At 45.5% G+C, this 25,429-nt stretch overlaps 1 protein-coding gene across 2 annotated transcripts in view; it reads left to right on the top strand.

Moving 5' to 3' along the window:
* LOC137379062 (Y+L amino acid transporter 2-like) overlaps positions 1–25,429 on the top strand; it is a 155,107-nt gene that overhangs the window by 57,894 nt on the left and 71,784 nt on the right. For both annotated transcript variants that reach the window (XM_068049681.1, XM_068049680.1), the window contains exon 4: positions 23,705–23,849. In XM_068049681.1, coding sequence (XP_067905782.1) covers positions 23,705–23,849 — 145 coding nt within the window. The remainder of the gene's footprint in view (positions 1–23,704; positions 23,850–25,429) is intronic.

The raw sequence follows: 25,429 nt of genomic DNA, 5'->3' as shown, positions 1-25,429 counted from the left end.
ACAGGTCTATATTTGCTCTGCCTTCCAGACTGACTCAGTTTCTCTTCTGTATTTGACTGTGCATCACCCCCTACTGTACCTCCACTCTGTATCCCATCCCCCTGCCAAATTAGTTTCAACCCCACCCCCCCCCAACAGCACTAGCAAACTTCCTAGCAAGGATGTTAGTCCCGTTCCGGTTCAGGTGCAACCCATCCAACTTGTACAGGTCCGAATTTTGCCAAAAACAGACCCAGTGATCCAGGAAACTAAAACCCTCCCTTCTGCACCATCTCTTCAGCCACGCATTCATCTGCTCTATCCGCCTATTCCTGTACTCACTAGCACATGGCACCGGGAGTAATCCAGAGATTACAACCTTTGAGGTCCTGCTTTTTAATCTACTACCGAGCTGTTCACCCTCCCCTTCAGAATGTCCTGCAGCTGCTCCATGACATCCTTGACTCTAGCACAAAGGAGGCAGCATACCACCCTGGAGTCACGTTTGCGGCCACAGAAACGCCTATCTGTACCCCTTACGATAGAATCCACTATCACTATTGCTCTTCCACTCCTTTTCCTCCCCTCCTGTGCAGTGAACATCCGTACTTTTGATGGAGGGAATGTCATTGATAAAGCAACTGAACATGGTTGGGCTAGGGCACTGTCCAGAGGAACTCCTGCAGGGATACCATTGGGCTGAGGTGATTGGCCTTCAACAAACACAACCCTCTTCCTTTGTGCAAAGTGTGACTCCAGCCAGTGGAGAGTTTTCTCCCGATTCCCATTGACTTCAATTTTACTTGGGCTCCTTCATGCGTACTGTCAAATGCTGCCAGTGGTCATGCTCACACAATACAAACTTATGAACTATAAATATGAACTTATGAAATATAAACCTGAAACGGACACTTTCCTGTAAAACAAAATGGAGTTGTGAGGTCAGGTGATCTTTTCTTTCCTGCCAATACACATGGAACTGCAAGAACCCCAAACTAATTTTCTTGTCTGAACATGTCTTGGCAATGTCATTAAAATGCAAACGATCTTTCTGGAAATGTCTTTGAGAATTCATTAAAATGCAAATAACCCGTCCTGTGGCAATGGCTGCATTTCTCCAACTAATTAAAAACGATTGGGTTCACAATACTGTTGCAGACTCATCAAGCTGGATTTTAAGAGCCTGCCATCGCTCTCAGCGGCGAGCTCAAAAAATGGCGACTTGCACATGCGGGCCAGACGCCTTAGAGCCGCCGCAATCTCCCACGTGGTAGCTCACTTAAATGGTTGGGTCGGCCTGCCACCTCAATCATGTGGAGGGGCAGGCTGTCCGATGCCAGCAATGGCATCAGCTGCCTGTGTGCCAGTGCTGGCACCATTTTTAAAAGGTAGCCAGCCCTACCAGCATATTTAAGTTTTTAAAGATACACCCCCCAAAATTTATCAAGTAAAGTTCTAATACCCCTTTCCCAACCCCAATAGCAATTACGTTAACTATTTGCCCTTCCCCCCCAAAACACCTACTTTTTAAATCTGACCTCCCCCCCCCCTCCAGACTGCACAAAGTTTAAAGTTCACCCCTTCCCACAATCCCCTACACTCATTATGTTTATTTAACCCTGTTCCCCGCTCTCCCCCCACTGGAAATCTTAACTCCTCCTCCCACCCCACCTGCATCATGCCGACTTTCCCCGGACGGGGAATTGCAGGCACTGGAGTGATGGCCACCGCACTGAAGATCGCGGCAGGCCCGGAAGATTCAAGGTAAGTTCATTTTAATTTATTCATCTCATTAATTTAAATATTGAAATTATTGTTCTGTCACCCAGCGGCAGCGGAGCTGCCATGGAGTCTTGCTGCTGCCAGGAGGATTGGGCTGGGCCCTCCCAGTGTTGAGCTCCGTAGCAGACCTCTGCGCAACCATCTTCCGGACCCCAGCCCCCACCCCCCGCGCCCACCCCCACCACAGAGCCCAACGTTGTGGGTTTGGTAAAATCCAGTCCTTCGACTCCAAACTTGAAATCCAGAAAATGGGTAGGAAAAGCTCTATTTTATCAAGGTGCTATGTGATTGAATGATACCCGGACTCCATTGTCTGATAATGGCCTAACCAGCAGAAACTATTTATGAGGACAACAGAAAGAGATGCTCTGGTCACATGTCAGAAACTAGGGGTGGTATTTTATGACTTCCGCACTGTCTCCGATGGTGGAACCGGAAGTTGGCTGCACTTACGCCTCCATCCTTTATGCCTTTTCCCACGTGATTACAAGTGTAAATTAGTGTTCCGGTGGTGGGCACAGGAGACACGTGCAGTCATGCGGTAGGGACGGATGGTGGAACCCTCCATCGTTCTTCAAAGAACCATTAACGCCAAGACTATAAATCATTCCGCATTGCAAGCCTGGAGGATCAGTAGTCTGTGCATTTTTTAATCGGCTGCAGAAAATAATAATTAATATTGCTGTTCTTTTTTTGCCCTTCCTCATCCTTTTCATTCTCTCCCATCACAGCACCAACACTGCCTTAGATTTCAGTTTTGTCACCACCCATACCCATGTCAGCCAGCAGGCAGCATCCCACCCCATGGTTCAGTGATGCCTCCCCGCAGGTTCTGCTCCAGGCTGTCAGGGAAAGGCGGGAGGTCCTCTTCCCAAGGGATGGTCTCTGACGACCCTCCCGCCTGACCAGGGCAGCCTGGATGGAGGTGGAGGAGGAGGGGTAACAGAGAGGACCTGGGTACAGTGTCTGAAATGGGTCAATGACTTGCCCAACTCGACAAGAGTAAGTGATGTTGCTAAAGCTGCACTAATGTTTTTCCCCTTGGCTCCATGAGAGTGTGTTTATGACAGTGGGCATTCAAGACATGCATCGAATGAGTGATCAACCTTGGTGTCATATATCAAATGATGGTGCAGAATGTGTAAGTCTGGCTTTTTTTTATGTGCTTGGATGTATCATCCAAATGACAATCCAGAATGAGTGATGTCGATGCAAGTAGACACACCATTATATCAGCACTTTCTCCTGCAGGATAAACAGACACATTAACAATGGAAGCGGGCTAAGACAGGTGGAGGAGTGCCAGACTTATGAATCTTAACTCCAGCAGAGGAGGAGGCAGCCTAGTGAGCTGGAGAGGCGGGAGGAAGAGCCATTGCAGACGGCGAGGCAGGATTGTCAAGGTGTAAGGATGAAGAGTCAACTTTACTGTTGCAGCCATATATGAAAACAGGAGGAACGTATGCAAGAGTGTTCACCTCGTGTTGTGATGATGCTTGTGGTCCTCTGTTTGTTTATCCACTGCAGGTTCCTGTACTCGAGTGACAGAACTCCGCAAGGTCCAAGACCACGCCACTGGGGAAGATGAAGCCCATGCCCATAAGGTGCACCATCACCTGCCTCTTCTTCCACCTCTGCCAGCGCAGATACATCCAAATGGTCCACGGGAGTTTGACATTAAAAGCAGGGTCACAATCTGGTGGACATGACACACACAAGTTCCAGCAGCTGAGGGAGCATGTGCCAACCAGGTTCCTTAGCAATCGGAGGACTCTTGGTGACTAGGCCCCTGCTGAGCCCCACACATGACCCTGTTTGATGCTACGTGAAGTCTGCTGGAAGTACAGCGAACTCATGGGGAAAATATGCCGGAGATGCCTGAGGTCATATGTGGCTTTGCATATGCGATGGAGGGGTCCATGCAAGCCATGATGTCTGCCATGTCCCAGGCATATGATCGTATGGCTTTCTCAGTGGAGAGTTTGGTAAGATCCATGGCGAGTCTGGTTGAGCACTCGACCCATATGCATTCTGACCTGCACTCTGTCGCTTTAGCCCTGGGCTCTATGCAGCAGTGTCTAAGCGAAAGGGGGATGAGGAACCTGGACCTCCCACCAGGTGTCCCTTCCACTGAGGGAGACGGGCAGGTGCCATCATGCACCCAGATGGAGGAGGGGTGCGTGCCAGCTGCCCCGGGGCCTTCCTCTCAGGACACCCCCAGGGTAGGTAGCGTCTCATCTTACCACCCCCCCCACCCCCTGACATTGACCTCCTTACCTCCAGCAGGCGAGTATAAGGGGGATGCTCAAGTGCCAGTGCTGGAGAACCCCAGTAGGATGGAACCCCAGTAAGATGGAGCCCTCAAGGCCTCATTCTTTCAGAGGACACCCGCCATGGTCATCCAGGGCAATGGGACAGTGCAAACAGACTGCCTCCACCTCAGCTGCTAATGTTGGGGTTGCGCCAAGACATAGTGGTAGGAAACGTTAAATTAAGGAATTATGAGCGCAAAGGTGGCACGGGTGTTTAAAGTAGTGTAAGTGACAATGATAATGTTTTTGAATACATTTATTTGATTTAATCTTTGATACATTCTCAAATTTTATTTGATGTGGTCAAGCTGAAAAGGATAATGATTATTGTTGGCTTATGGCTGGCATGCCTGGTCAAACATGGGAAAGGAAAGTCCTGCTGATTGCAACCTTAGGCCATCCCTCAGCTGATAAATCAGTACTGCTCCGTGTTGAACACAACTTGGAAGAATCACTGAGGGTGGCAAGGGCACAGAAGGTACTCTGTGTGGGGGACCATTGTCCATCACCAAGAGTGGCTCGGTAGCACCACTACTGAGTGAACCAAGTCCTGAATGACATACCTGCCAGACTGGACCTGCGGTAGATGGTGAGGGAACCAAAAAGCGGGAAAAACCTACTTGACCTTGCTCTCACCAATTTACCTGTTGCAGGTGCATCTGTCCATGACAGTATTGGTAGGAATGACCACCACACAATCCTTGTGAAAATAAACTCCAATCTTCACACAGAGAATACCCTCATTGTGTTGTGTGGCACTACCACCGTGCTAAATGGGATGGATTCAGAGCAGATCTGGCAGCTCAAAACTGGGCATTCAAGAGGCGCTGTGGACCATCAGCAGCAGCAGAGTTGTATATAGCCACAATCTGTAACCTCATGGCCCGGCATATCCCTCACTGTACCATTACCATCAAGCCAGGGATCAACCTTGGTTCAACAAGGAGTACAGGAAGGCACGCTAGAAGCAGCACTATGCATACCTAAAAATGAGGGTCTGACATCAGGGGTCGTGGCGAGGGAAGCCAAAAAATGCTTCCAGGGCCTTCACACCGGGAAGGCCTGGCCCGATATTGTCTGCAATGGCAAGGCCTTGTGGTGGCCTCCCTGCTGCTCAGTGATGGGAGCCCAATTTAAATATGTAAATTAATTTAAATAAATGAATAAATTACCTTTATATTCCCACCATCTGTCCCGGTGCGATATTCGTACCGCTGGCTGACATTCCAGTACCTTCGGATCCCCATCCGGAGATCCGAGGCAGAATACTGGTGGGGAGCAGGTAAGTTTCTCTGTGCAGAAGCAGGGTCACAGCATCTCATTGGAATAGGGGATGGTGGGAAGAGGTAAAGTTGATGCACTTTGGCGGGGTGGGGGGGGGGGGGAAGAAGCTCAGGTGCACAAGGTAAGTGTTTTTGGGGGGAGAAGACAGGTAATTAAATCTGTTGTCATGCTAGGCCCCCACCTGCCAAGACTGAGGCACATTAATTTTGTCATGAACATTGATTTTAAATTGTTGCTGGAGTGAGGAAATGACTTGTTAAACAGCTGTGGCTGGAAAAGACATTTGCATACTAACAGACAGTGCTTGGAAGGACAAAGGACCATTCCATGATGCATTCAACCCACAGTGAACCTTGATCACCAGGTGTTGTGTGTAAGAGGAGCATTCCAGAGACTGCTAAGGTGATACAATCCAGGATTGGTTAGACCCAGCTGGTCACATGACTAACTGGCTGTTTCAGGGTCTTTTGAACAAGTCACAGTGAGTTTGTACTGAGAAAGACAGTTTGCTCCTGAACTGAGAAGATCACTCCTGTCTGTATCCATCTCTTTCTCACATGCAATCCACTGAAGACACATGAACCCCAAGTGAGAAAAGTCTCCTACAGCGAACAAGGTTTAAGAAGAATACTGGGCCCCAACAAAAAGCAAGATCTACCTACAATCATGGACTCTACAATGAGCTCGAAGAACCGTAACAAAAACTCTTCAGATATTGCCTCGAATTTTTCCACTTTATTTTTCTCCTGCTGTTTTCTGTCTCTTATTTGCATGTGTGTATTGCATGTGCATGCTGGCGTGAGCATGTCGTATATCCGTAGGCGTCAAGCGAATTAGAGTTTAAGTTCAAATTTAATACATTTCAGCTTTTCTTCTTTAAACCTAAGAAAACCTGTTTGAGCTGCTTTCTTTACCTTATAATTGGAAAGCGGTGAACCAAGGGGGAGCTAAAAACAGGTGTGTTTAAAATTAAACCCTATTATGGTAAAACCAGGTGAAGGCTGAGAGGGGCCCCTAGACACCTTTCTCACCTGGTCGTAACAGAAATTTGGGTGCTACCGTCGGGGGTTTAGCCACAGACAAATGAGAGAAATTGGAAGGGGGATGCCTAATTGTTCCCAATCAAAAAAAGAGCAAGATTAATACAGATTTTCTTGTGGTTGTGTGTGCTTGAATACTAACATGTCTGCAACTGAAGTTAGTAGCTCCCCAGGCCAGGGTGAATTAACTTGGGATAAGTTAAAAGCACTGTCTATGGAGGAGTTGAGTAAAATGGCTGAACAGTATGGGATCACTGTATGTGGCAAGGCTAGGAAGTCTGAACTCCTATGACTAGTGGCCAACCATTTTTCCCTTAAATCTGAAGAAGCAGAAACAGGGTTAGGAGCAGACTCTGACAGGGTATTGTTAGAAAAGGTACAATTAGAACAGAGGAAACTTCAATTTGAGGAAAGAGAGAGGGAGAAAGAGAGAGGGAGAAAGAAAGAGCCTTCCAGAAGGAACGTGAAGAAAATGAAAAACAGGAGAAAGAAGAGAGATAGAGAGAGAGAGAAAAAATATTGCAGAAAAAATGCAAAGAAAGAGAGCTGAAGCGGCTTGAGTTAACTAGGGGGCGACAGAGTAACCCCAGTGAAAGCATGGCCAATATGGAGAAGCATAATTCAGGGCTAGGTACAGAACTGTTAAAACTAGCTCAACTAATCCCAAAATTCAATGAGGAAAATGTAGAAGTACTTTTTATGTCTTTTGAGAAACTGGCAAGGCAGCTAAAATGGCCAGCTGAGACCTAGCCTCTTCTATTACAAAGCAAGCTAACTGGAAAAGTCCATGAGGTTTATTCCCTGTGGCCAGATGAGAGTTCATCAAATTATAAACTGACAAAAAATGCTATCTTCGGGGCATATGAATTAGTACCCAAAGCCTATCGCCAAAAGTTTAGAACCCTCAAGAAGCAAGCTAATCAAACTTATCTGGAGTTTGAAAGAAGTAAGCAGCTGGCTTTTGACCAGTGGCTGAGGGCTCTTAAAGTACAGCTCAGCTATGAGAATCTCAGAGATGTAATTCTGTTAGAGGAATTTAAACACTCTCTCCCACTCTCCATAAAGACCCATGTAGAGGAGCACCGGCAAGCGGCTGTCCTGTCCGAATAGTTTGCTTTAATTTGTAAGTCAGTTTCCCAGGGGAGAACCTTTCATCATCACCCCCAAAAATCTGAAAAGGACAAATGGTGGGAAGGTGATAGGAGCCCAAGCAGTCCTGGGAGAGAAAGGAAATCAGGAGACATATGGGGCCCTCCTCTAGCCAAATAGGAAGGTGCTGGGAGCAGGAATGAGACCTGGACACCTGTGTGCCTCCATTGTAATAAAGCAGGGCATTTAAGAGCTGACTGCTGGAAACTAAAGGGAAAACCTGGAGGGTTAATCAGGGCACACCTGCTCAGTGAAGAAGAGACCCTGATGGAAAGCACAGCAGAACAAGCTGTGGCTTTAACTGCAGTAAAAGTGCAACCCAGAAAGCTTACTACGGCCAGTGCAGGAAATGCTGATAGGATTCCTGAAGGTTATCGGGTTTGTGTCTAAAGGGAAAGTAACCCCATACTCCTCGAGTGGGGCAAGCAAGTGACTCTCAGGGACAGAGGGGCCACTAGATCCCTTTTACTGGGAAAAAGCCTGACCTTTCCCCCAGAGAGTGCAGTGAACACCAGAATGGTAGTGAATGGTACTGGAGGGCAGTGTGTGCCTGTACCTGTCCACCGGGTGCACCTGGAATGTGACCTAGTTTCAGGACCAGTGACTGTAGGGATTGTCCCTAGTTTGCCTGTGGATGGGGTTGACCTCCTAGCTAATGATCTGGCGGGGGTGAAGATGGTAGCCCCCCCCCCCCACCCAGAAGTGAAAGGAAGACCGCAGGAGGTCAGAGAGACAGGGCAGTGACAGGCGACAGACCCCTCCAGTTTCCCTGAATGTGTAGTGGATCAGGCCATGATCAAACCAGCTCCCCCAGAGGTGACTGAATTAGCACTGCAGGCAGATGACCAGGTTTGTCTGTCTCAGACTTTCTTTGAAAAATTAGGAGACCCAGGGAATGAATTAAATGGATTTTCCCTTGCTGAGGCTCAGTGAGCCGACCAGTTTTACGAGAGTTAGCACAGGCTGAAAGTGAAGCAGAGGGAGTCCCTGATTGCTACTATTTAACGAATGAGGTACTGATGAGGAAATTGAGTTTTCCTCACAGACCTGAGAGCAAGATGTGGACAGTAGTTCACCAGTTAGTGGTGCTGCAGAAGCACCAGAGAGAAATATTAAGACGGGCCCATGAGACGTATACATGCCGGTATTCGAAAAACCAAAACCCGTGTAAAACAGCAGTTTGATGGGCCAAAACTCCACAAAGATATGGTGGAGTACTGTAGGAGTTGCCACATGTGCCAGGATAAGGGGAAACGCCAACCTACAGTGAAATCTGCACCCCTAAGTCTTGTACCAGTGTTAGGAGGACCCTCCAGCAGAGGGCTGGTGAACTGTAAGGGACCCTCGCCAAGAACAAAAAGGGACAGGCGTGCACAAGGCTGGCAAAAGTTTGCAAAGAGAAGGGGAAAAAGTGACCAAGAGGGCAGGTTAAAGGAAGTCCGGGAGGAATCCCAGATGGAAACTCCTACTGTCCGGTCAGCCAACCCTGAAAAATGTGAAAAGTTAGACCCCACATTCTCCTACATAAATGCAGACACAAGAAGCACCCCACCAGAGTTGCTAACAGCATTTATAGGAACCTGCAGAGACAAAAAATGTCCTCTAGGGGGCAGAGAAACGTGAGGGTGATGCCTCACCTAGTCAAAGTGCCACAGGGGAGTGCAGTAGAGTCTGCACAAATACCTGCAGGGCAACACAGTGGCGCAGTGGTTAGCACCGCAGCCTCACAGCTCCAGCGACCCGGGTTCAATTCTGGGTACTGCCTGTGTGGAGTTTGCAAGTTCTCCCTGTGTCTGCGTGGGTTTTCTCCGGGTGCACCAGTTTCCTTCCACAGCCAAAAGACTTGCAGGTTGGTAGGTAAATTGGCCATTATAAATTGCCCCTAGTATAGGTAGGTGGTAGGGAAATATAGGGACAGGTGGTGATGTGGTAGGAATATAGGATTAGTGTAGGATTAGTATAAATGGGTGGTTGATGGTCAGCACAGACTCGGTGGGCCGAAGGGCCTGTTTCAGTGCTGTATCTCTAAAACTAAAAACAACTAAAACTAAAACTGCAGGCAGGAGTGTCCCAGAGGACAATGGGGAGATTAGCAAAGAATCCTCCCCCAGAGTCAGAACCAAAGAGAGTCCTCCCCCAAAGTCAACAGCCTTTGCATGACTCAGCAAAGCACTGAAAGAGAGTTCAGGATAGACCCACCCACTACTGACTCTCCTGAGAAAAAAAAAATTCCAACTTAGAGCTAATAAAACCTAACCATCTCAAAGACCCTTGGAAGCCACGGAAATGGACAAACTAAGGAAAAACTTCCCCAAAAGCACCACATGTTTACTGGGTTGCCAAAAGGGGTGGGGGGGGGCAGTTTTAATAAGTCTTAGGATTTATGAATGGATGTGAATGAATGAGAGAGAGATGTATGCTTTTCCCCTGTGTCTTATATTTTCTCTCTCGACCCTTTTAATGAAATGCTTTCTTTAAAAATCGCATTTCATTCTGCTGGGTGTGGAGGTGTCATGCTGGGCCCCCACCTGCCAAGAATGAGGCACATTAATTTTGTCATGAACATTGATTTTAAATTGTTGCTGGAGGGAGGAAACGACTTGTTAAACAGATCAGCCGTGGCTAGAAAAGACATTTGCATATTAACAGACAGTGCTTGTAAGGACAAAGGACCCTGACACATTCAACCCACAATGGACCTTGATCACCAGGTATTGTGTGTAAGAGGAGCATTCCAGAGACTGTTAAGGTGATACAATCCAGAACTGTATAGACCAGCTGGTTACATGACTAACTGGCTGTTCCAGGGTCTTTTGAACAAGCCACAGAGAGTTTGAACTGAGAAAGACGGTTTGCTCCTGGACTGAGAAGATCGCTCCTGTCTGCTCCCATCTCTTTGTCACAAGCTCTGAATCCACTGAAGACACAAGACCCCCAAGAGAGAAAAGTCTCCTACAGCGCACAAGGTTTAAGAAGAATGTTGGGCCCCAACGAAAAGCAAGATCTACTTACAATCAAGAACTACAGTGAGCTCAAAGAAGCGTAACAAAAACTCTTCAGATGTTGGCTCACATTTTTCCACTTTATTTTTCTCCTGCTGTTTTCTATCTACTTGCATGTGTGTATCGCGTATGCATGCTAGCATGGGCACATCGTGTATCCATAGGCATCAACCGAATTAGAGTTTAAGTTCCAGTTTAATAAATTTCAACTCTTCTTCTTTAAACCTAAGAAAACCTGTTTGCACTGGTTTCTTTGCCTTATAATTGGAAAGCGGTGAACAAGAATTCACCAAGGGGGAGCTTAAAACACAGTGTGTTTAAAATTAAACCCTGTTACGATAAGACCAGGTGAAGGCTGAGAGGGACCCCCAGACACCTTTCTCACCTGGTCGTAACGCTATGGTTATTGGAGGGGGGGAGGTGGCGGGGTGGAAGAGGGGCAAGATCAATTTATTTAATTTTTTTAAATCAATCTCCGTTTAAAAATTTAAATTGAAATGTAGCACTTGAAGCCCTTTAAAAATTGAACCAGCGCCTGCGGAAAGGACGCCATTGCTGGGGACGGACAGCCCACCCCCTCCACATCATCAGGGTGGGGCGTTCCGCCCCGGCAATTTAAATGAGCTGCTGCACTTAATATCGCCGCTGCTCCACGACGTGCAGCCCATGCGGGCGGACCACCATTGTTTTCATCCGCCGCCAATTCTGGCAGCAGAAGTATAAATTACAGCCCAAGGTGTCAACCCAGTGAAGCTACAACACAGAACTACTTGCATGCCAAACAGTGGAGGCAGCATGCAATAGACAGAGCTAAGCAATCCCTCAAACAACGGATCAGATCAAAGCTCTGCAGTCCTGCCACATCCAGTCGTGAATGGTGGTGGACAATTAAACAACTAACAGGAGCAGGAGGCTCCCTCATCCGCAATGATGCGAGAGCCCAGCACATCAGTGCAAAAAGATAAAGCTGAAGCATTCACAACCATCTTCATCCAGAACTGCCGAGTGGATGATCCATCTCGGCCTCCTCCTGAGGTCTGCAGCATCACGTCAGTCTTCAGCCTATCCGATTCACTCCACGTGATATCAGGAAACAGCTGAAGGCACTGGATACTGCAAAGGCTATGGGTCCTGACAACATGCCAGCTGTAGTACTGAAGACTTGTGCTTCAGAACTGGCCACGCTCCTAACCAAGCTGTTCCAGTCCAACTATGACAACAATGTGGAAAATTGCCCAAGAACCTCCTTTTCCACAAAAAGCAGAGCAAATCCAAATTGGCCAATTACCGCCCCAGCAGTCTACTCTCGATCATCAGCAAAGTGATGGAAGGTGTTGTCGATAGTGCTATCAAGCAGCACTTACATAGCAATAAACTGCTCATCAATGCTCAGTTTGGGCTCCACCAGGGCCACTCAGCTCCTGACCTCATTACAGCCTTGGTCCAAACATGGACAAAAGAGCTGAACTCAAGAGATGAGGTGAGAGTGATTGCCCTGGATATCAAGGGTACATTTGACCGAGTGTGGCATCAAGGAGACCAACCCAAACAATTACATAGGTATGAGAGGAGAACTGGTTAAGGTTAATTGGGTAAATAGACTAAATGGTATGGCAATAAATGAACAGTGGGAAACATTTAAAGAAACAATTCAAAATGTTCAACAAAAATACATTCCATTGAAAAGCAAAAACTCAACAAGAAAGACCCATCTGTGGTTCACTCAGGAAATTAAGGATAGTATTAGATTAAAAGAAGAGGCTTCAATGTTGCAAAAAAACAGTAGCAAGTCTGAGGATTGGGAGTGTTTTAGAAATTAGCAAAGGGCCACCAGAAAGTTGATAAAAAGGGGGAAAAATGAGAGTAAACTAGCCAGAAATGTAAAAACAGAGCTTTGATAAGTATATAAAAAGGAAGAGAGTAGCTAATGTCAGCATTGGTCCCTTATAAGCAGAGACAGGAGAAATTATCATGGAGAATGAGGAAATAGCAGAGGCATTGAAAAAATGTTTTGTATCTATCTTCACAGTAGAAGACATAAGTTTCCTACCAGAAATAGATGGTAACCTAGGGGCTAAAAAGAGTGAGGAAATTAAGGAAATTACTATCAACAGAGAAAAATTTAAGGAACTAAAATCTGACAAATCCCCAGGACCTGATGGCATACATCCTAGGGTTCTAAAAGAGATAGCTGCAGAGGTAGTGGATGCGCTAGCTATGATATTCTAAAATTCCTTAGATTCAGCAACGGTCCCATCAGATTGGAAATTAGCAAATTTACACCACTATTCAAGAAAGGAAGAAGAGAGAAAACAGTGAACCACAGGCCATTTAGCCTAACATCAGTCATTGGGTAAATTCTGGAAACTATTATTAAGGAAGTCTTAACAATGTACTTAGGAAAGCATTGTATGATTAAAACAAGACAACATGGTTTTACTAAAGGGAAATCCTGTTTGCCAAATTTATTAGAGTTTTTTGAGGATGTAACGAGTAGGGTAGATAAAGGGGAACCAGTAGATGTAGTATATCTAGATTTTTAAACAGCATTGAATTAGGTGCCACACAAAAGGTTAATAGGCAAGATGAGGGCTCATGGAACTGTGTGTAATATATTAGCATGGATAGAGGATTGTTTAACAGACTGGAAGCATAGAGTGGGCATAAACAGGGCATTTTCAAGTTGGCAGGCAATGAATAGTGGAGTGCCACAATGATCAGTATATAAAATCTATATCAATGACTGATGAAGAGACAGAAAGTAATGTATCTAAGTTTGCTGATGATACAAAGCTAGGTGGAAAGGTAAGCTGTGGGGAGGGCACAGAGAGGCTGCAAAGAGATATAGACAGGTTAAGTGAGTGAGCAACAAGATGGAAGGTGGAGTATAATGTAGGGAAGTGTGAAGTTATTCACTTTGGTTGTAAGAATAGAAAAGTGGAATTTTTTTTAAAGGTGTGAAACTTGTAAATGTTGCTGTTCAAAGAGACTTGGGTGTGCTCATACAAGAAACAAAATGTTAGCATGCAGGTACAGGAAACAATTAGGAAGGCAAGTAGCCTGTTGGCCTTTATTGCAATACAGGAATAAAGAAGTCTTGCTCCAGTCGTACAGGGTTTTTGTTAGACCACACCTGGAGTACTGTGTGCAGTTTTGGTCTCCACATTCAAGAAAGGATATACTTACAATGGAGACGGTACAACAAAGGTTCTCTAAATTGGTTACTGAGTTGTACTACGATGAGAGGCTGAGTAAATTAGATATTCTCCATTGTATTCTCTGGAGTTTAGAAGAATGAGAGGTGATCTCATTAAAACATACAAAATTCTGAAGGGGCAGGATAGGGTAGATGCTGAGAGATTGTTTCTGCTGGTCAGGGAATCTAAAGCACAGAGACACAATCTCAGGATAAGGGGCCGATCATTTAGGACTGAGATAAGGAGAAATTACTTCACTCAAAGGGTGTGAATCTTTGGAATTCTCTACCCAGAGGGTTGTCGATGCTCCATCGTTGAATATATTTAAGACTGGGATAGACAGATTTTTGGTTTCTCAGGGAATCAGAGGATATGGCAAGCAGGTGGGAAAGTGAAATTTAAGCCTAAGATCAGCCACAATCATATGGAATGGCAGAGCAGGCTCAACAGGCCATATGGTCTACTCCTGCTCCTATTTCTTGTGTTCTTGTGAAGTCAATGGGAATCAAGGGGAAAATTCTGCTGGTTGGAGTCATACATTGTACACAGAAAGGTGGTTGTGGTTGTTGGAGGCCCGTTATCTCAGCTGCGTGACATTGCTGCAGGAGTTCCTCAGGGTAGTGTCCTAGGCCCAACCATTTTCAGCTGCTTCATTAATGACCTTCCCTCCATAATAAGGTCAGAAGTGGGGATTGTACGATGTTCAGTAACATTCACGACTCCTCAGATATTGAAGCAGTATGTGTCCATATGCAGCAAGAGCTGGACAATGTTCAGGCTTGGGCTGATAAATGGCAAGTTACAGTTAAAGTCATAGAGTTATACAGCACAGAAACAGGTCCTTCGGCCCAACACGTCTTCTTTTTTATATTCATTCATGGGATGTGGGCGTCGCAGGCCAGGCCAGACCAGCATTTATTGCCCATCCCTAATTGCCCTTGAACTGAGTGTCTTGCTAGGCCATTTCGAGGGCATGTAAGAGTCAACCACATTGCTGTGGATCTGGAGTCACATGTAGGCCAGACCAGGTAAGGACAGCAGATTTCCTTCCCTAAAGGACATTAGTGAACCAGATGGGTTTTTACAACAATCGACAATGGTTTCATGGTCATCATTAGACTAGCTTTAAATTCCAGATTTATTAATTGAATTCAAATTCCACCTTCTGCTGTAGTGGGCTTCGAACCCATGTCCCCAGAGCAATACCTGGGTTTCTGGGTTACTAGTCCAGTGACAATAACAGCCACCGCCTCCCCTAATGGTCTGTGCCGACCATTAAGCACCCATCCAATCTAATCCCATTTTCCCGCACTTGGCCTATGCAAGTGCCAGAGAATATCAATCTCCAATAGGAGAGAATCTGACCATCTCCCCTTGACATTCAATGGCATTACCATCACTGAATCCCCCACTATCAACACCCTGAGGGTTACCATTGACCAGAAACTGAACTGGAGCAGCCATATAAATACTGTGGCTACAAGAGCAGGTCAGAGGCTGGAAATTCTGTGGCAAGTAACCCACCTCCTGACTCCCCAAAGCCTGTCCACCAGCTAGAAGGCACAAGTCAGGAGTGTGATCGAATATTCTCCACTTGCCTGGATGAGTGTGGCGCCAACAACACTCAGGAAGCTCGACACCATCCAGGACAAAGGAGCCTATGTGATCGGCACCCAGTCCATCACCTTCAACGTTCACTCCCTCCATCACCGACGCACAGTGGCAGCAGTGCGTACCATCTACAATCTGCACTGCAGCAACGCACCACATCCCCTTCAACAGAACCTTCCAAATCCATGACCTCTTCCACCTAGAAGAACAAGGACATCAAACACATGGGAATACCACCACCTGCAAGTTCCCCTCCAAGTCACACGCCATCCTGACTTGGAACTATATTGCCGTTCCTTCACTGTCGCTGGATCAAAATCCTGGAACTCCCTCCCTAACAGCACTGTGGGTGTACCTGCAGCAGATGGACTGCAGCAATTCAAGAAGGCAGCTCACCACCACCTTATCAAGGACAATTAGGGGTGGGCAACAGAAGTTGGCCATGCCAGCGACACCCACATCCCATGAAAGAATACTTTTAAACATATAGCATTTATGCTTACAAAGCCTTTTTGGAGATGACCATTGTGCTGTTACCTTTGACATTTGAGCCTTCAGTCTTCAATGATAGCTGCTTGTCCCTTGAAGATTTTTCGCTGTGGCGGCTACAATCTAACCCGGATCCATTTTGATGTGCCGATCAAATCAAAGTGCTGTAACAGTGTGGCATCCTATGTTCAAGGGGTAATGCCTGGATGCAGGACACTATTTGAGACGCAGGTGGTTTTCAATGAAGTTTATAGCAGACAGGGCATTAAGCAAATTTCCACTGCTGGTTCAACTGTTGCTGGTAAAATAGGCCTGCTTTTACATTACAGGAATGATTCAGGTCACAGGGGTATGTGAACATTTTTTGAAGTTGAATTTTCTTTCTCCTTCAACCTTTAAATTAGTAAATACCTCACCCTTGGCTGAAACATGCAAAGATAAAGTTTTGTCTGATGTCCCTTGCATGTCTTTTCAGAGCCTTGCCATCTAAAAAATTCTCATTCGTGTTATTGGCCTCCCCACTCAGGATCTTCAGACTCTCCTGATCTGAGGAGGACTGCTACTCCTCCCGTTCCTCCACATGCAAAATTTGGCCGTGTTGCATTGCCAGGTTGTGCAGTGCACAGCAGACAACAGTTATTCGTGAGACCCTCTGTGACATGTATTGAACAGTCCCTCCAGACTGGTCAAGGTAGCGGAAGTGCATTTTCAGCAATACAGTGGTGTGTTCAGTGATGGCTCTGGTGGATGCATGAGCAGTATTGTATTGCTCATTGGCTGTACTTTGGGGATGCCGCACTGGTATCATTAACCATATCCAAGGGGGGGCAACCCTTGTCACCCAGGACCCAGTCGTCAACTTGGGCTGGAGCTTCAAAAATTCCTGGGCTGTGAGTTTCACAAAGTGCATAAGTCGTGATAGCTCCCTGGAAAACAAGCACAAACCTGCATGACTTTTCACCTGTGGTGAAAGCCTTTGCAATTATCAAATGCAGCAGGCTGTTTCCAGGAAGCTCTAATGGCCACATAAGTGCAGTTGATCACCCATTGCAATCTAGGGAAATAAGCGATGGAGCCAAAGGCTGCTGACCTTGCTGCCTGGCTGTCCGGGTCAGCTGGGAAAGAGATGAAATCATTGGCACGATGGAATAAGGCATTGGTCACCTCTTTGAGGCACTTATGGGTGGCAGCCTGTGAGATGCCACATATGTCGCCCGTTGAGCTCTGGAAAGCAGCACTAGCAAAGAAATTGAGTGCAGCAGTCACCTTGAGAGCAACTGGCATGGAATTCCCACCAAAACCACTCGGTTGCAGGTCATACTGAATGATCCCACAAATTTCAGTGACAATCTCACATGACATCCTTAGGCATCTCTGGCATTACCTCTCCAAGACCTGAAAGTAGTTTGTCCTTGTCCAGAGGATGTGATGACGTGGTAGCGACCATCTGCGATGATGCCTTTCCTGGATAGCATCATTCTGAGCAGCCTCATCCTCTTGTGTTGCCTGCTGCTGCTATTGCGGCATCATTCGCTGAGCAGCAAGAGCCCTCCTCAGTCGCATCCTCTGTCATTCTTCCCGTGGTGGGAGAAAAATTGGGTGTATGAGACCCATGTCTTGGCAGCTTTGCAACTGTTGAAATGAGATCTGCATTACAAATCAGCCTTGTTTTGCTATTCAACTGCACCATGGAAATAATGAGCAGATAGCTTTTAGGCACCTAACATTGTACCCCATCTGAAATCCCACCCACCATCATTGGTCTCCTCCCAATCAATTTACAACCCTTGACTGGCCACATGGTTCGCAGTACCATTCATCAAAAGGGTGTGTGTGAAATTCCAGGCAAGTTTCCCTACCTTCCAACCTCCTCCTGTCACCTTCCTGCATGCACTCATCACCTTTGACCCCCCCAATGTTACCTTACAACTTCCCTCTGTGACCATTGAACCTCCTCCCATTACCTTGGATCGAATCACTATAAACTTATGCATGCCATCCCTCCCCCCATTCCTACTCCCATGACCATCGAAATGCTGACTCTCACCTTTGATCCTCCAAAGTCCACCTCGATGTCATTACCGAGTTCTATTCCCCTCCCTATGATGCAATACAATACCCAACCCTAAGTCTCGACAAAAAACAGAAAGCGCTGGAAACACTTAGCAGGTCTGGCAGCAACTGTGGAGAGAGAAACAGAGTTAACTTTTCAGATCTGTGACCATTTAAGTTCTTAACTTAAGTTCTTCCTAACTTAATCTGGCAGGTAGGACTTAATGTGAAATAACTGTAATGAAATGAGTATTCATGCTATGCAAATGTATGGAAAGCTGGAATCCGTCACGGGTGAACCCCGACACGCGTGCTAACACGCCGCTGACTTAATCTCACAAAAGTAACCTGCCACGCGAAATCAACATATCAACTGACACCTAATTAAATCACCCCACCTGCCATGAATGCTGCTCCTGCAGGGCCCATAAAATTCCCCCCTTTGTTTCTGATAAGGGGTTTCAATAAGGCATATTCTGGGCAGACAGGAAAAAGACATCAATGCCAACGAAGAGATAAGACCCTTCCTAAGACCTCCAGATTTAAGCCACATGTGGGCAGAGATTCAAGTTGACCCTGAACTTTCCACCTGAGGAACCCTACCAGGGCTTCATCATTGAACCTTGATTGGAGTATAACAAGAGAAATCTGCTACTGCGGACATAAATCAACAGCGAAACCAGCCTCCTAAACCTCTAGAGCTTTTCTTCAGTGAACAAAAAAGGATTACTGGCCTGCATTGTTTCAAGTCTTCACCCCAGGGAAAAGCAAGTGTAACAGAGAACTCGTGAAATCATAAGACCTAAACGCTTGCTACTTTTATAATTCCAATTTTTCCTTGATTGCATGTATATCTGTATGAATGTGAGAGTGGGTGTAGTTGCGTATATTCGGGTGTTGAGCAATAAACATTTTCTTTTAAGACCTATACGAAAATCTGTCATTTATCTGATCCTGACAATTGAAGTACTCAGGAGTCAAACACTTTTTTTTAAAACATGCTGATTTTGGTCAGTCAAGTGGTGAAAAGGGGGAGCTATCCCAATCATCTCTTCTGTCCGCAACACAGTGAAGGGCAGTCATTCTCATACCTCTAGAATTCAGCTTTTCTGTCCATGTTTGGACCAAGGCTATAATGAGGTCTGGAACTGAGTTGTCCTGGCAGAACCCAAACTGAGCATCGGTGAACAGGTTATCGGTGAGTAAGTACTGTTTGATAGCACTGTCGACATCCCATCCATTATCTTGCTGATTATTGAGAATAAGTTGATCGGGTGATATTTGGCAGATTGAATTTGACCTTTTTACGGTCAGGGCATACCTTGGCAATTTTCCACTTTGTCAGGTAGACGCCAGTGTTGAAACTGTTCTGGAATAGCTTGCTAGAGGCAGGGCCTGTTCTGGAGCACAAGTCTTCAACACTACATCTGGGATGTTGTTGCAGACCATAGCCTTTGCTGTATACAGTGCCTTCAGCCATTTCTTGATTTCACATGGAGTGAATTGAATTGGCTGAAGACTGGCATCTCTGATGCTGGTGATGGGAGGAGGAGACCAAGATGGATCAGCCACTTGCACTTCTGGCTGAAGATCTTTGTAAATGCACTTACATGCTGAGTTGTGCCATCATTGAGGATGGGGACATTCATGGAGCCTCCTCCTCCCATTAGTTGTTTAATTGACAGCCACCATTCAAAACTGGTTGTGGCAGGGCTACAGAGCTTTGATCTGATCCATTGGTTGTGGGATCACTTAACTTTGTCTGCACCATGCTACTCCCACTGTTTAGCATGCATGTAGTCCTGTGTTGTAGCTTCAACAGGCTGTCATTTTCAAGTACACCCTTAGTGCTGCTCCTGGCATGCTCTTCTACATTTCTCATTGAACCAGGGTTGGTTCCCCTGGCTTGATGGTAATGGTAGAGTGAGGGATATGCCAGGCCATGAGGTTACATATTGTGATGGAATACATTTCTGATGGCCCACTATGCCTCATGGATGCCCAGTTTAGAACTTCTCAATCTACTCTGAATCTATCCCATTTAGCATGGTGGTAGTGCCACACAACACAATGGAGGGTGATCTCAGTGTGAAGATGGGGCTTCATCACCATGATACTGTGCAATGTTCACTGCTACCAATACAGTCATGGACGGATACATCTGCGACTGGTAGATTGGTGAGGATGAGGCTTTTCCCTCATGTTTCTTCTGTTACGACTGAGGTGGGAGGAGTGCACTGTCTTTTCTAGTTCCACTTCTCCACAGGTCACAGCATATATTTAAATGTTTACCCAGTTACCGATATGATCAATCATATACTGTATATCCCAGAATAAAATGCACCAACCGGGTTTCTTTAATAAACAACAAAATTATCAGTTTATTATAAAACAAAACATAATCAGTAATGAAGCAAAGTGTTAACACACAGATTGAAATATAAAAGTTCCCTTTTTACTTCACCCCTCACACACACGCACACATACACACCGATTAACCGAAAAATAAGAGATTTTCTCTTTAGAGCTCTGTTACAAAAAAAGACAAAAAAGAATACTTTGGCCAGATACTTGCTCATTCTTGAAGAATAAAAGGGAAGACATGGAAAGATGTCAGTTGTCCTTTTTTTGTTTGGCGTCCCAAATACACGTAGTCAGCTGTCTCTGGGATCTTTCTAGAACAGTTCTTTTCACACGATAGTGAAGATCATTTGGCAGGCTTTCCAGGAGAAATGCAGCATCAGCAGTTTCTGGCAGGCTTTTCAGGAGAAATGCAGCATCAGTTTCTTTATTTCTTACACTTAATTCTCAGGAAGTTGTCAAAGAGATAGAAGACGGTGCTGATAGTGACTTCTCTCTTGGCTGATTTGCTCCAACTGCCTTCAAAATAGTTCACACCCCAACACACTGTCCAAAGTGAAACCAAAAACAATATCTCAAGAGTCAAGCCTCCTGATCCCTATAAATCCTGACCTGTCACTTCTCTATAAACATCTCCTCCAAGTCAAAAAGCCCCTGCTGGGTACTTATCTGAAGACAGGTGACTTCCAACTTCCAGGTGAATTTCAACACACCGTTAGCATATTGCTTACCTTTGCTCCACGACCTTTTGGTCAGCTATTCTGTGACTTTGTCCTATCTACATCTTCTCCTTTGTTATCTCTTGCCCCACCCCTGCTTTACTTGCTTATAACCTTTCACATTTCTAATATTTGCCAGTTCTGAAGAAGGGTCACTGATCTGAAATGTTAACTCTGCTTCTCTCTCCACAGATGCTGCCAGAACTGCTGAGTATTTCCAGCATTTCTTGTTTTTATTTCAGATTTCCAGCATCCGCAGTATTTTGCTTTTATTATAATGGATAGGGACTAGTTGGGCCTCCATTCAAGGAAGAAGCAGAGGGTCTGCAGGCCCATCAGGTGGGAGCGAGAGGTGTAGATGGACATCCATGGTGAAAAGGAGATAGTTAGGTGCAAGAATGTAGGAACTGTTAAAATGCCGGGAAGTATCTGAAGAGTCACAGAAGTAGGTTGGAAGAGAGTGGACAAGGGGGCGAGAAAAGAATTGAGATAGGAAGAAGTAAGTTCCATGGGGTGAGAACAAGCTGAATCAATGGGTCTACCAGGGCATGGTAGCCATGTTTCAGTTACCCCTACTACACCATTTTGTTTTGCATGCTGTGCACATTGCTGTACAGGCAATTTAATTTGTTTTCATTACTTGTCTACTCACTTTATTTTTAACAGTCATTCTATACTTAGTATTGTAACTGTGCCTGTACCTTGACCATTTATTGTACCCTTATTCCTTACCTTGGTCTGACCTTTACTCTCATCTGCTATTTCTTTTATCTTCAGGGGCATATGCTATTTTCACCAGATTCACCCCCTCATCCTACTAGTCTAAATTCTTATCCACAGCCCTATTTATCCTTTCCGCTATAGTCCTATTCGGCAGTACAGATCTTTCCTGTCACACTACTGGTGTCAGTGTCCCATGAAATGAAACTCCTTCTTCCCACTTCAGCCATGCAATCACCTTCCTGATCTATGCCAAGCAGCATGTGCCTGGAGTAGTAATTCTGAGATTACTATCTGTAAAGTCTTTTTCTTTAATTTAGGTCCTAGCTACTGATATTCCTTTAGCAGGACCTCATCCCTTTCTAGCCACTGGCATTGATCCTGAAATGGACCATGGCAACCAGATCTCCCCCCACCTTTTCCAAATTCCTCTCCAGTTGCTCCGAGATATTCTTTACCTTTGCACTTGGTAGGCAACACACCCTCTTGGTCTCGATTGTGACTGCTGAGGACGCATATTATCAAATCCCCTATTAAAAACAAGCTCTTTTTTTTCTATTTTTTATTTTATTTTCTATTTAGCTCATTTCCACCTCCGCCCCACCACCGCTTACCTGCCTGTACCATTGTCCCTCACTTTGTTTGACTCTTAAGGGGATTTTAAGACACTTTTACATTCAAAGAGTACAGCCAACAGCAAACGCACTTCTCAACTGCCGTCGTCACTTCTGAGGAGTCCAACTGTACAAAGTAAAGGTGGAGGAGAAAGGGAGAAATTGGTAACATCAGTTACAATTATTTAAGTTTGAGGATAGTTAGAGTGTCATTAACAGTGCTGGACACCAGAAGAATTAATTACATAAATTGACAATATGAGACTTAAGAAATGTGAACATGAAAACAGACTGGAAAAATGAAAATTATTTAACCTTCTTTGTTCTGATGGCAGTAGAGATCCAGAGTCCCCTGCATCTCTCAAGCTGCCATTCATCAGGTGTTTAAAAATAAAAGCACAGAGTTGGCTCTCCTCACTTTTAGCAAGGAAAATCACAGAACTTCAGCTTCCAACAAGAGTACCAACACATAAAATAATTAATGGAGAATGGTGCTAAATATTATGTACCCATAAGGGGAGGTAAAACTAGCGAGAGGGAATTTAGAGCCTGTTTTGCCCTGAGGGAAAGATGCTTGCAGCATTTGCAGACAGGGGTGGGGTGAGGTGAGAATAGGCAGACATTTTCTCAAATTTCATGCACAGTTCTTCTACTGGTCAATGTTTGAAGATGGGGCCCAATTTGCCTGCCAAACATGGTAATCACTGTAAGGGCAGATCCCAACAGGTCAGTGCTGCAATTTTCTCTAGGACTTTGAATGGTTCTGCACTTGAGAGGACTCCGCACAGGTTGTCACATATGTTGGGTGGTGCCCCATTATTTACCAGATGTGATGTGACATCATTGTGCAGTATCATTAAAATATGGAGAGCACTTATCATTTTTAACATATTATGGATAGGTGGACATTTGCTGAGCAGTTACAAAGTCTGTTGGAATTAACAGAAACCAGGCTTAAATTTTTCCATTTTAAATTACAGTAAACCTCCTACCATTAATAACTATTTGCTAAGGAAAGAAAAACACCAGTTACTATAAAGTAGCAGTTATATATTTCAAAATTAAAAACAGAAGCTGCTGAAAATTCACAAATCAGTCAACATCTGAGAAATGGCAGGTTATTGGTGTTTAGGTTGTGTAATCCTTCATCAAAACTGAAAGATTAACCAGCTTTTAAGCAATGTTAATAAGGGATGGAATGAGAGAAAAAATGAACAAATACACAAGTCACGGGGAAAAGTAAATGGGTAGAATGACCTGCAACTTTCTTAATAGAAGATTGTTAAATGTTCTAAAAGATCATTAGTGAGGTGATTTTAATGCAGTCTGTCTTGCTGTATTAAAAGTAGTGTGAAAATTTCTCCAACAATCATTGTTTGTTCCTTTCTTACAGAAGAATATTCTGACCTCAGTTCTTCATTTCACGGCTCTATTTGGGATCCTGATAAGCTATCTCTTGCACTATATTTTGTGCTGTTCTCCTACTCAGGTTGGGACATGCTTAACTATGTAACAGAGGAGGTTCATAATTCTGAGAGGTAGGTCCACACATACTATAATGGTATCTGTATTTGTCACGTAGAACTGCAATGATAAGCACATTTTACAAGTGTACAGAAAGATTATGTCCTGGTGTACTAAACCCTCTGGGATCATTTGTGACTACCGACAGCAAAATGCAAAGCACATTTTATTATGAATGTCAGCTTATTCAGAGAGTTTCAATTTTGTGTCTTTTCTCAGTTCTTTCTACAGGTCATTCTGTACCACATACATGTTGTTGCCAGGCTTCTGCCAATGTGGCTCTATTGCCCTTCACTTTCCTTCCACTTCTGTAAGGAAGCAGAGCAAGGTGGTTAGAGCTTTCAATAGCTCAGCATTGATATACCTGGTTATACTTGGGGTTTTCACTTTCGCTTTGAAGGAACATTTACCTTTCTGATTTGGTTTTCTGTTCTTTATCATTTTTCTTATTCTCATGCAGATGCGTAATCATTAGATCAAGTAAACGCTCAACGTAACTCATTGGCCGGAATTTTACCTGTCCTGGCGGGTCCGCGATCTAGTGTGCAGAAGTGGGTCCTGACGTCGCTCCCACTCTGTGCGCAGCTGCCGCCCCGGCCGAGCGCTAACTGACCAATTAGCATCTCGGTGGCAGATTACTGCTTGAAAAAAGCACACACAGGCGGGAAGATGAGCGGGGGGCAGGGCTAGAGCCGGAAGAAGGTGCTGAAAGCTATTTAAAAGGGTGGTGAGTGCTGGCTCAAGCAATGAAGGTTGCTCGTGAGTTCAAAGTCACACACATGTGGCCACATTTCAGTCCATTTAATGTCCGTCAGTAAAAGGTGTTGCTCACTTCTGATCATTCTGTTTTCCCATGCAGGTGGAACACAACAGCGGCCAGGCAACGTCTCCGAGGCACATCCATCTACCTCTGAAGAGGAGGAGGGGACCTCAGAGGGTGCAGAGTTACATCCTTTCCCTACACCAAGCATCAGCTCAGATACAGTCACCTTGGTTGGGCTGGTTGTGTCTTCAGCTTCATGGTCACAACCTGGTGCCAGCACCGCAGAAGTACTGGACCAGCTTCCAGAGGCAGTTTCGGCCGATGCCTCTAACACTTGGAGGACTGTGGGAGGCCAGGTCAGTGCTGAGCCCCATGCTGATGATGAGTCTCTGAGGACGTCCATTCGGTGGGAGATGCTACAGATGCAGCGTGAGGTGCGTGGAGATCTGGCAGAGTTACCAGAGACACCGTGTGCTCTGGCTTGGACTATGGAGGTTTCCATCCATGCTATGAGTTCCGCACAGTCCCTGTCATCTGTGCAACTGGCTTCTCCATTGACAGATTGGAGGCTGCAGTGGAGGGCCCACTCCAGCAGGCTTTGCAAACCCTCACAGAGACAGTGAGCTCTGTGCAGCAGTGCATCAGTGACCTGTTGACGAGGCTCCTGCGACATTCAACAGCTGCTCATCTCTCAGCAGGGAGGCACAATTGAGCCTTGTGAGGGCACAGGATCAACAGCTGCACGCATCTGGGGGCTCCTTTCAGGGCGCTTCTGATGCATACAGCAGCTCCTTGTCCCCTCTTTTTTTTAATTCATTCATGGGATGTGGG

This window comes from Heterodontus francisci, chromosome 17 (genome assembly GCF_036365525.1).
Source record: "Heterodontus francisci isolate sHetFra1 chromosome 17, sHetFra1.hap1, whole genome shotgun sequence".
NCBI lineage: Eukaryota > Metazoa > Chordata > Chondrichthyes > Heterodontiformes > Heterodontidae > Heterodontus > Heterodontus francisci.
The sequence above is the reverse complement of the archived record's forward strand: the minus strand, read 5'-3'. Positions and strand labels throughout refer to the sequence as shown.